The 15,702-nt window shown below is 37.2% G+C and overlaps 2 protein-coding genes and 1 long non-coding RNA gene across 3 annotated transcripts; 1 reads left to right on the top strand and 2 right to left on the bottom strand.

Moving 5' to 3' along the window:
• Nucleotides 1-686: 686 nt before the first annotated feature.
• On the bottom strand, nt 687-3,224 carry LOC114825330 (short-chain dehydrogenase TIC 32 B, chloroplastic-like). Its single transcript, XM_029103733.2, has 9 exons — nt 3,066-3,224; nt 2,832-3,001; nt 2,516-2,747; nt 2,309-2,388; nt 2,066-2,222; nt 1,714-1,795; nt 1,379-1,466; nt 1,241-1,287; nt 687-1,133 (listed from the first exon to the last, which is right to left on the bottom strand). The coding sequence occupies exons 2-9, from the start codon at nt 2,953-2,955 to the stop codon at nt 930-932; spliced, it is 1,014 nt and encodes a 337-aa protein (XP_028959566.2). The 5' UTR covers nt 2,956-3,001; nt 3,066-3,224; the 3' UTR covers nt 687-929.
• Nucleotides 3,225-4,431: 1,207 nt separating this feature from the next.
• LOC139196889 (uncharacterized) lies at nt 4,432-4,746 on the top strand. Its single transcript, XM_070823242.1, has one exon. It carries the CDS (start codon nt 4,432-4,434, stop codon nt 4,744-4,746), a length of 315 nt encoding a protein of 104 aa, XP_070679343.1.
• Nucleotides 4,747-9,389: 4,643 nt separating this feature from the next.
• Nucleotides 9,390-12,542, bottom strand: LOC114825537 (uncharacterized). Its single transcript, XR_003774292.2, has 3 exons — nt 10,154-12,542; nt 9,909-10,008; nt 9,390-9,721 (listed from the first exon to the last, which is right to left on the bottom strand). It is a non-coding gene; the product is annotated as an uncharacterized lncRNA (long non-coding RNA).
• Nucleotides 12,543-15,702: the final 3,160 nt, after the last annotated feature.

Here is a 15,702-nt window from a genome sequence, read left to right as displayed (position 1 = left end):
ATTATGTGTTTTACTGCTCGATATATTTCCTACTCATGTTCATTTTCAGAGGTTGTCAATACTGGGTTATCTGCGGTTGTTGAGGGTTGTTTGGCTTGCGACGAACTCAAATACAATAGTATTAGGAATTATTGGTTTAAATCTCTGTATGAATTGGTTGTTTGTAGAACTAAATCATAAAAGCTTGTTTTAGCCCTACCCATAGTTTAATTGGTATTTTGGATGTGCATGTAAAACCAAGCTGAATCATTTCTTACCAATGGTATTACTATTTGATTCGATTTGATTTTGTAATATTGGAATTTAAGTTTTTTTTTTTAATATTTAACCTATTGAGCACAATAATATAAGTTGTGTTAATATGGATGGGAAAGTAAATCTGACAACTTGTCAGAACGGAGGCACAAAAGCCCTTTATTTGTGTTGACATCATTGAGCACCAAAAACAGTATTGTGCCCTCTAATCAATGGTAGAAACATAGTTGCTGCATTGTTGTCATTCACCTATGAGCACATATGTTGGTGCCCTTTGGCGTTAAAGGGCACATATAATTTATTGTGTGCAGTACCCAGTTTTGTTGTAGTGAAGGACCAAATTGATTGACAGTGGACAATCTGAAGGACCACTTCTATCAATTTTAAATCTCATGTACCCAAGTGAGAAGTTATGTCAATCTCATATATCATTTTGAATAAAAAGACCATATTTATATATTCATGTCACTAAAACTACTATTTATGTTCAAACCTAGCTGTGTATTATACATATTATTCCTTCTTCTTTCCTAATTAACTCTCCCCTCCACCTTACTACTGTATTTTAGCTAGCTAATTTAACAGACACTAAGAAGTAAGAACTAGCTAGTTATATAATTAAGATGCTTTTCTGTTTCTCTATATATATAATTGACGATCCGTTTTCCATTCTTTTAGTGCTCCAGCTGGTGGCTTGGATCCAAGATAGCACTGGAATCCTTGGACACCATGATTTCAGAGGCGGACCATAATCCAGCAGCTTCGCTTAAGTTCGACCCCATCTTCGACGGCAATGTCTCGTTGCAATCAGCAAAGTACTTCCCGGACACGCCCACCAGCCTAGGATGAGTCGCAACATAACATGTCGTCGCACTAGCCTTCAATAGTACAAATAACGAAAATAATGTTATCACATGCAGAATGTAATGAACGAAACTGTTATCAACGCTCCAAAATAATCATCCGGTTATACTCATAAACTAACCTGAGGGATTGTTTTCAAGAGCTTCGAAGCAAACAGGAACACCAAATCTACATTTTCAAAACTATTTTAATTCAGTACAACGTATTGCACAAAAATTTCAACTATTCAATTCGTAGTTTCTTGTGACGAAAACCGAACCTGTGGCGAGACCTTCACGTTCTCGGGTGAGGCGGGTCTTAACAATACCCGGATGCACGCAGTTAACGGTCACGTTTGCCTCCATTTCCTGATTTTAGTAAAACCAATAAATTAATTACAAATTTTTCATAAGGATTCGACGTGATCATGGAGTGCCGGCTGTCGACTACCTGACGCCCTCCCCCTCCTCCTTTATCCGGGCTTGGGACCGGCCATGTAAGACATAGGCGGAGTTAATAAATTAATTACAAATAAATAAAAAAAAATTAGGAACATTAATTTGAAGAAAAACACAGAAAAAACAAAAAACAAAAATCGCTTTTTAATCATCAAACCTTGAGTCTGCGAGCGAGTTCCTTGGTGTGCAAGACGTTGGCGAGCTTCGAGAGCGCGTACGCACGTGTCTCGTCGTACTGGCTGTGCTTCCAGACAAATTTTCCAATTCAGATAAAAAAATTCAAACTATTGAAGACAAATTAATTATAATCACTTAAACAACTTAAACAATAACAATGAAATCCAACTCGATCGATGGGCTACAGTTCCTGATCTCTCATATCAACTGGACTAGTGTTACTAATCAACGTGTTATGTAACATTCGTTACATAGTTCATGCATTGTGAACCTAGGAAAGTCATAGTACTGATAAACAAATAAATTCACATGTCATAATATAAATTATGTACCTTCCGTTTCTGCTTATCTCGCCAAGATATCGGATCATATCACCGGAAAACCAGCCGTGAATGGCCGACGACACGTTCACGATTCGCCCTTGAACGCCGCTAGCCGCAGCCGTTTCAATCATTGTGTTGAGCAACAGCTTCGTCAACAGAAAATGACCTGAAAAAGTATTAATAAATATTGAATAAAAAATCCACAAATTTAACATTAATTTTAGATTTAGCGGGAGTAATAGTAATAATTACCTAGATAATTAGTAGCAAAGGTCATTTCGATTCCGTCTTCGGAAATCGCGTGCTCGTGCGCGAACTTTCCGGCATTATTTCTGAGACAAAACCAAAAGTACACTTTTTAGTCAGTTCCTTTCCTGCATTTTCTCGGCAACCAAACAGAAAACAAGATATTAACAAACAAAAAAAAAAACAGAAACAAGAAAGAAAGAGAACATTCACATGAGAAGATTGAGAGGCAGCCGGAGGGACTCGAACTCGGAGGCGAAGCTCCTGACAGAAGCGAGGGAGCTGAGATCGAGAGCCATGACGATGATCTCGCAGCCGGGAAACTCGGAGAGGATTCGAGCCTTGGCGTCCTCGGCAGCTTTGAGGCTTCGAGCCGGGAGGACCAGCTTGGCCCCGCGCTTGGCTAAAACTCGAGCCGTCTCGGCTCCGATCCCTGACGTAGCACCTGACATAATCCGAAAACCGCACGATCGTCAGAGATTGTGAAAACTGTGTTGGAAAATTCGTAATCCGACGTGGGAGTACGTACCTGTGATGATGGCGGTGATGTGGCGGAGATCGGGGGAGGCGTCGGTGACTTGCTCGGCTGTACTCTTTGAGCCGTAGCCGCTGGCGCCGGGGGAGCCGATTAGGAACTTGACGGTGTCGAGCATTTTTTGTGCTGTTATCACTGATACTAGTGTATTTTGACCACGTTGACTATAACACAACAAAACAATGAGAGAGAGAGAGAGAGAGGGAGGGAGAGAGGCAAAGCACGTACGTGTTTGGTTAGGTTATTTACTGTGTCTGAAGAAGTAGGAGCCGCCTTGCATTAAATACATACACAGACTGTGAGATGCAGAGAGAGAGAGAGAGAGAGAGAGAGTTGGGAAAGAGAGAGAAAACCAAGAGACAGTGGTTTGGTTACGGTGGAGGGAATCAGGCAAGTTTGAGAGAAAGGGAGGGCAGAGGGAGGATTATATATTTGTCAGTGATTGCTAGATCAGATTAAATTTTTTATTTTGCATGATTAGGTTAATTCGGTGTTTTTAAAATTTGGGGTCCGAGCTAATCCATATCCATTCTACTTAATTAACTATTACTCATTTCTAAATTTTAATAAAGATGATGTTCGAATGAAGATTTAAAAAAATAAACGTTTTGAACATAAAAAAAATATTGTAAAGGCTAAAACGCGTAGATAATACCGTAATAAGTTACTAGTAATTAGCGCTTGAATGCTCATTTTTATGTAGAGATATTTTTATAACATGCAACGCGAACTCATAATAAAATCACATCGTAATAAGTATCGAACTTATCACATGTATAAATTTTCGTCGTATATGAGTCAAACATGATATCTCATCCAATCAAATGGAGACAAATTATTTCTTTAAAGATTGAGGGGCGGTTGAATTGGTTTTATATACTTCTTTGGGAGATGAGGGTTATGATTGATTGTACTAATGGAAAAGAATCAAGCAATAATGTGTGAAACTATTTACTACATCTTTTTTATAGCATCTAAGGCCATCTCCAATCGATGGCTGGTCAAATGGCTCGTTTTAGCCTTCTGACCCTCCAAGATATTAATATTTTAATGAACAATACATGGTCATATTTGCCTCCGTCTCCAACCGAGGGCTAAAGGGCCATAGGTCTCGTTTTAGCCCTGTCACAAAAAATTGTCTCCAACCAAGGGCCAAACATAATTTATTATTTAAAAACTACAACTTAAATTCAAATCCAACGGCTAAGTGACATCAGCTAGCCGTTGGATTTGAATTTTTCTTTTGCTATAAATAGGGTGGATATTGAACTATAATTCACACAACTTTGAATTCAATCTATTTCAATTCAATCTCTTTCAATTCAATCTTTTTCAATTCAAGTTTGCAATGAATTCCAACTATGGATCCTCTTCGGATTCCAACTGGGGGTCCTCATCCAATTCCAAATTGGAAGCAAAATGGGCGCAAATGAGACGAGAAGATGAGTAGTTTGATGAAGAAGTTCAAGTAAGGCACAACAAACAAAATAGAGCAACATTCATGGCTGTGGCCATGGTGTGTCAGCCAACTGAGGAAAAACCTCAATGAGGTGGCTCTATTGCTGGTCGCACTTACAAACCACGAAACATAGCAATGTCGCATGCCAATCTGATGAGCAACTACTTCAATCCCAACTTGGTGTACACAGAAGAGGATTTCAGATGTCACTTCCTGATGAGGCGTCATGTCTTCGAACGTTTACTTCGTGATGTCCAACAAGTCAATCCATACTTTCGACAGAAATGGGACAGAGCAGGCCACCCTAGTTTCTCACCTCAGAAGAAGGTTATTGTTGCACTCCGAATGATGGCTTATGGCTCCCCAACTGATTTGATAGATGAAACCCATGGTATGTCTGAGCCTACATGCCTTGATACTCTTGAACAATTATGTGACACAATTGTTTAGGTCTACAAAGACGAGTACCTCCGCGAGCCAAATCAAGAAGATCTGAATCGGCTCATTCGCAAAGTTGAAGACCGTGGGTTTCCGGGCATGATAGGGTCATTAGAATGCATGCATTGGGATTGGAAAAACTGTCCCACAGGATGGCAATGAGGCTTTAGTGAAAGGTCGAGAAAGCCAACTGTTGTGTTAGAGGTCGTTGCCTTATATGACACATGAATCTGGCATGCTTTCTTTGGAGTCCCTGGATCCCAAAATGACATTACAATTCTTGGGCGTTCACCCTTCTTCAATAACTTGACGGAAGGTAAAGCACCTAAACTTAACTACTACATCAACAACCGTGAATACAATATGGGGTGTTACTTGGCAGATGGCATCTACCCAAAGTGGGCAACACTTGTCCAAGCAATTCCAAACCCTAGGAATGATGCAAAAAAGTTGTTTACCTTACACCAAGAGGCATAATGGAAAGATGTTGAGAGAGCTTTCAATATTCTACAAGTACGGTGGAAGACATTAGCGAACCGGCAAGAGGGTGGAGTCGAGAACATTTGGACTCCATCATGTTGTCTTGCATCATATTACACAATATGATAGTGAAGGATAAGAGAGATGGGTATATTGATGGAGAGTTCGATGATGACCAAAAAGATCCAAATAGGTCAAGAAGGGCTCGTGCAAAAATATATGATGGGCCTAATTTGCATTTCAATCCAAGAATTGGTAGTATCTCTATAAATAAGTACATGAGGCGCTATAGAATGATACGTTCTCGTGCCACAAACAAGTACCTACAACAGGATCTTGTTGCACATCTTTAGGCCAAAAGAAGCATGGAGTAGGCGTTTAAGTTTTATGTTGTTAAATGTTTTTAAAAATATTGTTTAAGTTTCATGTTATTAAATTTTTTTTATGTTGGATAATTTGTATGTTGGTTAATGTTATTTAATGTTGTTTCATGTTACTTAATTTAATTTAATGTTGTATAATGGCTTAGGAAGTTATAGGAAAAAATATGAAACAAATTTTGTGAAATAGAAGTTATAGGAAAAAAAATAGAATTTAAAATAAAATGAAACAAATTTTGTGAAATAGAAGTTACAGGAAAAATGGAATTTAAAAAAAATATATGAAACAAATTTTGTAAAATAAAAGTTATAGGAAAAAAATAGAATTTAAAAAAAAATATGAATAATAGAAGTTATAAGAAAATTTTTGTAAATAAAAAATAATAATAAAACTGTAAAAAAAAAATTCAAATGCAACGGCTAGCTGACATCAGCTAGCCGTTGCATTTGAATTTTAGCTTAAGGATTCCTATCAGCTATAACCTACAGGAATAATGATTTTTCTGGCCAGCCCTCCAGCCCTTTCAGATTCTGTGGGGTCCTCTGTCAGCTAGCCGTTGCATTTTAATTTTAGCTTAAGGATTCCTATCAGCTATAATCGACAGGAATAATGATTTTTCTGGCCAGCCCTCCATCCCTTTCAGATTCCGTGGGGTCCTCTCAGATTCTACAAGCCATCTGGCCTGGCCTAGCCTTCGGTTGGAGACGGTTTTCGGGCTATTTTCGCTTATCTGGCCTTCTAGACCATTTGGTTGGAGATAGTTTAAGGGCTCGTTTGGATGTGCTTTTAAAATGACTAAAATCGCTTTTAGAGAAAATATTTTTGGGTTTCAAAGCACCTTAAGTGCTTTCTGCAAGAATCACCAATTATATGCTTCTTCCAGGAAGCAGTTTAAGTGTTTTTTCAGGATTTACTTGCATCTTTACTAATGATTGGTTCTAAAAACATTTTCACCAAAAGCGTTTTCAGTCATTTCAAATGCATATCCAAACGAGCTCTAAACCATTAAAAACCTTTTTTTGAAATGAAGGGAACCATTAAATTAAAGAAGTAGCAATAATGCACCGAATAATCTACTTCTATTTCTTGTTATATTTTTCTAAAAGTCTTTTAAAAAACTAATTTCTAAAACCTTGTTTGAGATTTCCTTTAACAACCATACTTACTTTTTTGAGATATTTGTCAGTGTCTCTAGAATACATGGTAATACATCACTTGTCATTATATAAGTGAGGAAATACTTATCTTAAAAATCAACAACTTAAAAAATAAAACTTCCCTTCATTATATAATGACCTGTCATATACCATCCGTGTTTTGGGGCATAATAAAAAATTTCTCCACTTTTCTTGTATAATTGTGTTAACCCTAAAAATTACCAAGCCTACATGGCGTGTAAGCTGAGTAATTAATAAGCTAACTACGTCTTTAGGTTATGTGCAGGGCTTGCCAACTAATCGGTCGAGCTCGGCCGGGGAGTAAAATTTGTTGGTGTTGCGTTGAGCGTGTTACTTGACTTCTTGACTTGCGACTGCGGTCGAGAAAGGAACTCGCCTTGGCCTTCGGGTTCTAGAGCCTGAAGACAAGGCTGCTAGTCTTGCGAAGTTCACGGATCGTCGGCACCGGGTTCGGTCACAGTGACTATATTCGTAAAAGTATAAGCACGCCGAACTGGCTCCATACTATACGGACACAAGGCCGTCGGAATGCTGAACTCTAAAACTTACCTGTGAATATCCAATCATAAAATAACTCAGCATTCAATGCGCTGAGCCTAGTAATCTGTAAAACCTCACTTTGCCGAGAAGGCTAATAAGATGACCTCTACCAATAAGGATTCGAAAATCCTTCTCGACCGAGACTTGGATAGATAATCAGTCGGCCTCGACACAGTGCTGTTTATCCAAACCGAAGGTGCTCCGTGGTCGGGTGATTGTACGACAATGGTGATGTTTATCCAAACTGAAGGTGTTCATCGGTTGCCTTCATAGTACTGTCTATCCAATCTAAAGATGTGTCGGTGAAAAAGAAAATAAAAATCTCAAGGTTGTTGAGAGGTTTCGCGTAGAGCGAGAGTTTGCGTAGGGCAGTTTGTGTGTTGAGTTGGAGGCCCCTCATCTTGTCGCGGTCCGTCTTGTATTTATAAAGCTTGCATGTTTGACGACTACCTTGTATAATTGCATTCCGAGAAGTACGAAAGCTGCCAATAACATTCCTAAGAATATCCTTTAATAACCCCATGGATTACCATTACACTATTTGGGCTTAGCTTGCATGTAATCCAATCTTTATTTTCAATTCCTTCATGTGATGCCATTTGACAAGACTTTTGGCAGGATGCCAAGGATATTATGTCCTACCATCACTTCATAATCTTTATTCATGCATGCAAGCTAATCTTCTGCCACATCACATCACCATTTCCTTATCTCATCCATAGGCTAAAGCCTATCATGACCATCACATCCCAGCCATGCCACGTGATAAGAGTCTCAATTCGAACTGTGTTGTTTACTTCCAGATCACAGATATAGTTTGCATCCCATTTATCTTGGATAGGAAGACGTTAAGATAATTCCTTATTAAAAGATAATTATTATGATAAAACAATAATAATATCCTTTAACAATAACAAAATTATCTTCACTTTCTCATTCAACGGTCTAAAATTATGCTCATTCAACGGCCTCGATTACTCGGACCGATTGTGTAAAATTGGGTCCAAACATTGCCCCCCAGTTTCCTTAAGCTTCGGCTCATAAGTCGAATGGTCAAGGAAATTATTCATTAATGCATATCAAAATTTTCCTTAGCTTCTGCTAGATGGCCTTGAAACTCGTAACTTCGTTGAATGACCAAGAAAAACATATAGCCGAGAACTACTGAGAAACCACCGTTGAATAAAAATTTATTCGGAAAACTAATTTCTAAAATTCCATTCCTTTGACCAAAATTTGAGATGAGGTCCACCGAGAAATTAAAACAAATCCCCCATTTAGATAGTTTTTTATTGTAGATATCATGATATGGAAGAGACCCATGATTTACTGCCGAGCACCAGCTCATGTTCGCTGAGCTTGGCAAAAGTTGGCTGAACAAAACAACAATAAAACCCAGATTCAGCTGACACTAACTCATATTTGTTGTTTCTGTTGTGGCCTGGCAAATGAGGCCCACCTTTTTTCTCCAATTTCTTTGCCTTCAAAAGTTAAGTCCATAGACTTGGTTACATAACTTGAAAAGTATATTTCGACGAGTTGGCCGAGCTCGGCCTAAATAAATAAATAAAACTTCTGTCTTTCCACTACAAGAAAACATGGCTTAGGTGGCGATAGACATTTGTCACATAAACATGAAAATTCGTCATATTTGATTATATGTGACGAAAATCCAACGTCACTATGTTCGTCACCTATACAGTGTCACCTATAGTTTATGTGACAAATTTTACATTCATAACATATTTTTAGTATTTGTGACGCCAAATTCGTCACTTAATAACTTTAACTGTGACGAAATAAGCGTCACCAAACATAAAAGTCAGTGACCTATAAGTTTGTCACATAACAAATGTATAAGTGAGGAATTTATTGTCACCCAATTTGATCCTAGAATGATATGGCTAAGAATAAGTAAGACTGAAAGCGTCACATATTCCTTTGACATGTGGCGCAATTTGTGTCACATGTGTCAAAATCATAAACCTATTAGAAACAATTCGTGACGAACCAATTACCACATATTCCCTGCTTCGTCATCTAGAATTAAAATTCATAACAAATATGAGGCAATACTTTAGTTAATCACATTTCATTGATCAATAAGTTAGATTACATTCAATACATACACCAACTGTATATCTCAAAAGCTAACATAAACATCCTAACACCTCTAAGCATATTGAGATGCTAACAAGATTCTAAGGCATTGAGTCGGTAACAAAACAAGTATACCGAGTGCATATTTGAAACCAACAATACATAATATAAGTCATCAGCCATGTCATGGTCTTTAGTTTAGCACAAGTATCATTGTCATTTGTAAGATCACCATCACTACCTCAAGTGCTTCTTGAATAATTTCTCCTTTAACTCCATCCTTCATCCTTCTTTTTCTTCATCTTATCCTTACATAATAAAAGAGAAGAAAATAAACATTGGTGTCTAGAGAATAGCAGGTGCATTGAGAATTTGAATAACAAAAGAGAATAAAATAAGAATTGAAGGAATAGTTAATAATAAGAAGAATGAAACATAATAGACGAGCCTATCTAAATTACACAATGAGTTTTATATGTACTTTCATTTCATTACCTTGCGAGCCTTCCTTGCATGTTGGATGAAATGGTTTTGCCCCTCCCTTGTGCTAATACTTTTGTTTCTTACAATTATATGAATTTTGCTTGAAAACATCCTACATTAAAAGGCCATTAATTAACAAGAAAAACATATCTAGTTTCATACCATAGACTACTTATTCACTGTAATTTTAAAACATTTAGCTTTTATAAAGATCAAATTGATATCACTACTAATGAAGGCTAAATTGATGTCACTACCTCTGGAGATGTTGTTGGCCCGCCCTTGGCTTGCAATCCTTCAGTTGTGCTATCATATCCTCATTTTCCTTTTGTGTATCATAGCCTAGTTAGTAAGTTATCAAGACTCCAAATGTCAGGACTAAATAATCTACTAACAAAAGATAAAATTAATAAAAAACTACTTAAATTATAATTAAACTTCCAAACCAATCTGTGATTGCAAGAATATGAAGATCTACCAAAATTTAATAAAAACCCAACTCCAACATCATTTCTAAAAAACAATAAGACCAAAATCTAACTTAGTATAGAAAAAAAAAAGGTGAATAACATTTTAGTTTTCCAAATTCAATATCCTTCAAAAGGTGAGTTCTGGAAGTTGTGGCTATCACTTAAGTTACCAAGTATGTTGATAAAGTGAGATTAAGATGAAAATACTAAAAGCAGAACAACCCCAAAACTTGCAGAGTATAAAACCTATACCGACAACATCTTGGTTTAAAAACACAAGTAAGAGAACTACCCTTGTCAAAAACCATGACCAACCTGCAAACAATACAATCACAACAACAAATTACTTTGGAAATAAAAACATTAGTGGGCTTAATACAAAAAATAGGCAAAAGAGGCATAAAGAAGATCTAAATCAGGATACCATTTTCCTTGCAAATAAAGTTTTCAATAATTAAAATTTTACTCTGCACTGGATCTCATACAACCAAAATGAAACCAACTTTGGTATTACAAAGGTGGTTGTGCTATTACTAAACAACCCAATTGATATATTCACATGAGGTAATGGCCTCCAGCCAATAGAAGAACAGAAAAAACACATTGGCTGAATTTTAAGCAAGTCATATGGTCACTAGTTGGAAGAATTACTTAAAGATCAGTGCAAAGTCATAATAACCAAACTATGTCAAAAGCTTTCAACTATTTTGTATCTAACTTAAAAGGAAGTAAAAGCCAATGCTTAAACAAAACTGTGGAAATTTTAAGTTTGTTTTAATGTATTTTTCATAGATTGATTGAATGTACAAGGGGGGATATATAATGAGGTAAGGTTACAAGCAACCCTACCTTGGCAAATCCTACTAACCCGGTAAACCCTAAAACTGTCACTACTTAAATTAAGGGAGTGCAGCAACTAGCTAGCACACAACTATCAACAAGTCATCTAGATGTCAATCTTCCTCAAATTAAGGGATTGGACTTAATAGAGAATCCCATGGAAAGATGAAACATAACATCTGACAGCATCAATCATCCCATATCGTCTAATATCCATATGCAATATCAGTCACCCCATATCGTCTAATAAGAACTAAGTAGCTGAAAATATATATAGGATAAATATATGTGTTTCTTAAATCTTTCTTTAAATTGTTTTTCATGATTTTTGTAGGATCAAATAATAACACCAATAAATAGGAAAGACATTGCCACTAATACTTAGAAGAAGGAAAATCATCTATGATGGGGGAATCATTTTGCTTGCCCAAGAGACCATTTTCAATCTTTTTCAAATGCAGAGCACTTAAAAGAATTATGATTCAAATTTCAGAGAAATTCAAAGCCAAATTAAACAACTTTCCTTTTTAATAAATGGTATCACCAACTCAAAATTTTTTACCTTCAATCACCATGTAAAACCAATAAGCCCAGATAAAAGTACCAACTTGCAAGTTCATAACAAACAAAAAATTGAAATAGAAAGACCAAATAAAATAACTTATTAAAGCCTCCATATGTGCAAATAAATTATTTGAATAATCCCCAACGATTACCCAGAATAAAATAGCCAGGGACAAATACATATAATCTCACAAGGAAACAGAATGTAGCAAGAAAAAAGAAGAAATTTTGACAGCTTTCTTTGCTAAAGTTATTGATTAATGTTCCTTCCTTCAATTTTTTTTTTTTTGTTTGTAAATTTGTGAATGTAAACCTGCAAGTTCCAAAAACAAATAGAAAACGCCAGGGATATATATATACACACACACACACACACTATTTATATATAAATCTAAAAATTAAAAACCAAATTTTACCCAATTAAAGTCCTTGAAAGATGGATGAAGAGGTCAAGGGTTGCTGGCATGCTCAATTTGGAGGCAATTACCTGCAAATCCAAAACCCTAAGTTAAAAAGAATGATAAAAATTGAATTCATTAACCATTTGGCCACATAGTGGTCTCGTAGGCATGGAGAAATTTGGCATAGATTTATGTAGTTGGTGGAAAGGGTTTCTATGGTTCTTGGGTTTTCGGTGGTGGCGTAAGAAACTAGAAGAAGGTTGACACGCGACATGTTGTGGATTTAGCTTGTTGGTTGAACTGGTCTCTAGGGTTTTTGGTTGTGAAGTGTGATAGACAACGAATAGATGAGAGAAGGTTTGAGCATTTGGCTTAGAAGATCCCGGTAATGTTGCGATTGAGAGAAAAGAAGATTAAGAGATGCGTCGGATGGCTTGGGTCATAGCGATGAGACATGGGAGAAGTCTGAGAGACAGAGAAAGTGAAAGCGAAAGAGAACGGTTTAGAATTTAGATGGGCTTTCTCAAATTTGTTTAATACTTTACTATGTTTTTTTCTTTTTTTAATTATTTATTGTTGAAAAAGTGATGAATCACTTTCGTCACCGAGAATACACATATGTGACCCTTTTGCAATTCCTCACATATCATACTTCGTTAGGGCGCCATTGTTCCTTGCCATCGAATTTACTAAGGACTTCAAAAAATTTGTGTCACCTCCTTTTCATCTTAAAAGGTATAAAATAATTTAAGTGATGCTTATGATTTTCGTCACTCCATTCTAGAATATAGGACATATTTATCGTCACCTAAGTGTTCTCAAATTTCATACCTAAAAATCTAGTCATGCGTGATGCTCTGAACAATTCGTCACATATAGAAACAATATGTGACGAATTTTTGGGTGCCACATAAAATTTGGTCACCTATTCCATGTTTTCTTGTAGTGTCCCAATTGTGTTCTGACATGACATGAAAGCAAACCTTGACTCCTCACTAGCCTGGTACCTTGAAGCAAATCATGATCCTCGCGCCACTTGTCCACATGCTGAAGCCTACTACCTATTTTGAAGAAATTTGGGGGACGAACTCCAAAAACTAGCCTCAAATGTTCTTTTATTAGGTAGGTCGAGAAACATCGGGTCGAGAAAAAACACTCTTGGCAGCTCACTGCCCACCAATCATGAATATGATACTGGTAAAAAAAAAAAAAATATATATATATATATATATATAGATATATATAAACCCAATGTTAGTAACGCAGCAAATAATCCTAACCACCAACCCAATGTTAGTAACACAGCAAATAATCCTAACCACCAACTACTAACAACTTTGCCCCCTTATTTTCTTATGCATCGGCTGAAAGGGCGAATGGTTAAGAAAATACTTTATTATTATTTTTTTAGATGAAAATAAAAGTGGCCAAACTATAATTAAGAGGAGGCCAACGATGCTTTATTCCGAACCAAGATCTTTTTGTATCAAAATTCTCAATTTGATTTCGTTTTAGGCCTAATAGAATAACATCTCCAAATATGTTTGGCTTGACGAAAAAAAATTTCTTGGCCGCCGAATGTGTTGAACAATTATTATGCCCCTCATGCATAATTACTTCGTTAATTTCGGCTTTTAACTCGAGTTGCTCAGTCGAATAGGATTGCTCCATATCGACTTTATCGCCAATAATCATATCAATTGATGTAGTTTTTTCGTCCGAAGCCGTGTATCGCCCTTGTTCATCATTGGAACACTCCTCTGACGAATCATTTTTTGAGTCAAAATTTGGCTCAGAAACTTGAACTTTTTCTTCTAGGCTTACCACACTTTCAGTCTCGACCGAAACAATAGGTGGCCTAGGTTTTTCTTCGGTCAAATGAACAATTTTTTTAGGCTGAAGTTTGATTGTGGCCGAAGCGGAAAATTACCCCTGGCCTTTGGACTTAACCGTTTTTCAAATGGAATTGATCCATAGTAAAAAATGTAAGGAAATCATTCTTCATCTAGCCAAGCATTAAATCAAGCCCTGTCTTTGTTTACCCATTGCTCTTTTAGAGTAACATGAGCTTTTATTCTCAACATGTAGGCGAATGATTTTTGCCTGGCTCTCACGCCACGAAGAACTTTTACCGCTTCCCATGGTCTTTTATCCTCCTCAAGGCTTTTTCTATCCTCCTCAAGACGTTTTGTACCCTCTTCATTGTTTCTTTTCAATTGCACAAGAACCTCATGCAATCGGCTAAATGAAGCCAGATTGGAATCTTGATATATCATATGAACTTCGTAGTTTTAGCATTATGTCCCACCAGGTGTGTCAAAATGTTGACCCTAAAAACTACCAAGCCTACGTGGCTTGCAGGCCGAGTAATTAATAAGCTAACTACGTCATTCGGTTATGTGTGAGGCGTGCCAACTCGACGGCCGAGCTCGGCCGGGGAGTAAAATTTGTTGGTGTTAGGTTGAGTGCGTTACTTGACTTCTTGATCTTGCAACTGCGGCCGAGGAAGGAACATGTCTCGGCCTTCGGGTTCTAGGGCTTGAAGACAAGGCTGCTAGTCTTGGGAAGTTCACGGATTGTTGGCACCGGGTTCGGTCATTATATTCATAAGAGTATAAGCACGCCGAACTGGCTCCAAACTATACAGACACAAGCACTCAAAAGAGATATATGTCTTGATGGTGAATGTGGTTTGGCTGTCAGAATGCCGAACTCTAAAACTTACTTGTGAATATCCAATCATAAACAACTCGGCGTTCAATGCACTGAGCCCAGTAATCTGTAACATCTCACTTCGCCGAGAAGGCTAATGAGATGACCTCTGCCAATAAAGATTCAAAAATCCTTCTCGACCGAAACTTGGATAGATAATCAGTCGGCCTCGACGCAATGTTGTTTATCCAAACTGAAAGTGCTCCGTGATCGGGTGATTCTACGGCAACAGTGATGTTTATCTAAATTGAAGGTGTTCACCGGTTGCCTTCATAGTGCTGTTTATCCAAACTGAAGATGTGTCGACGAAAAAGAAAATAAAAATCTCAAGGTTGTTGAGAGGTTTCGCGTAGAGCGAGAGTTTGCGCATGGCAGTTTGTGTGTTGAATTGGAGGCCCTTCATCTCGTCGCGGTCCGTCTTGTATTTATAAAGCTTGCATGTTTGACGACTACCTTGTATAATTGCATTCCGAGAAGTACGAAAGCTGCCAATAACATTCCTAAGAATATCCTTTAATAACCCTATGGATTACCATTACGCTATTTAGGCTTAGCTTGCATGTAATCCAATCTTTATTTTCAATTCATTCATGTGATGCCATTTGACAAGACTTTTGGCAGGATGCCAAGGATATTCGGTCCCACCATCACTTCATAATCTTTATTCATGCATGCAAGCTAACCTTCTGCCATATCACATCACCATTTCCTTATCCCATCCGTAGGCTAAAGCCTATCATGACCATCACATCCCAACCATGCCACGTGACTGTGTTGTTTACTTCCAGATCGCAGATATAGTTTGCATCTCATTTATCT

This window comes from Malus domestica, chromosome 06 (assembly GCF_042453785.1).
Source record: "Malus domestica chromosome 06, GDT2T_hap1".
Taxonomy (NCBI): Eukaryota; Viridiplantae; Streptophyta; class Magnoliopsida; order Rosales; family Rosaceae; genus Malus; species Malus domestica.
The sequence above is the reverse complement of the archived record's forward strand: the minus strand, read 5'-3'. Positions and strand labels throughout refer to the sequence as shown.

What these genes read in the sequence shown, in the direction of transcription:
- LOC139196889 (XM_070823242.1), top strand. Translation starts at nt 4,432, where the DNA reads ATGTCGCATGCCAATCTGATGAGCAACTACTTCAATCCCAACTTGGTG.
- LOC114825330 (XM_029103733.2), bottom strand. Translation starts at nt 2,955, where the DNA reads ATGCTCGACACCGTCAAGTTCCTAATCGGCTCCCCCGGCGCCAGCGGC. An exon ending in CTTTGCTACTAATTATCTAG is followed by an intron (nt 2,223 to 2,308) that starts GTAATTATTACT and finishes ATACTTTTTCAG; the next exon opens with GTCATTTTCTGTTGACGAAG. An exon ending in ACGTGAAGGTCTCGCCACAG is followed by an intron (nt 1,288 to 1,378) that starts GTTCGGTTTTCG and finishes TTGAAAATGTAG; the next exon opens with ATTTGGTGTTCCTGTTTGCT.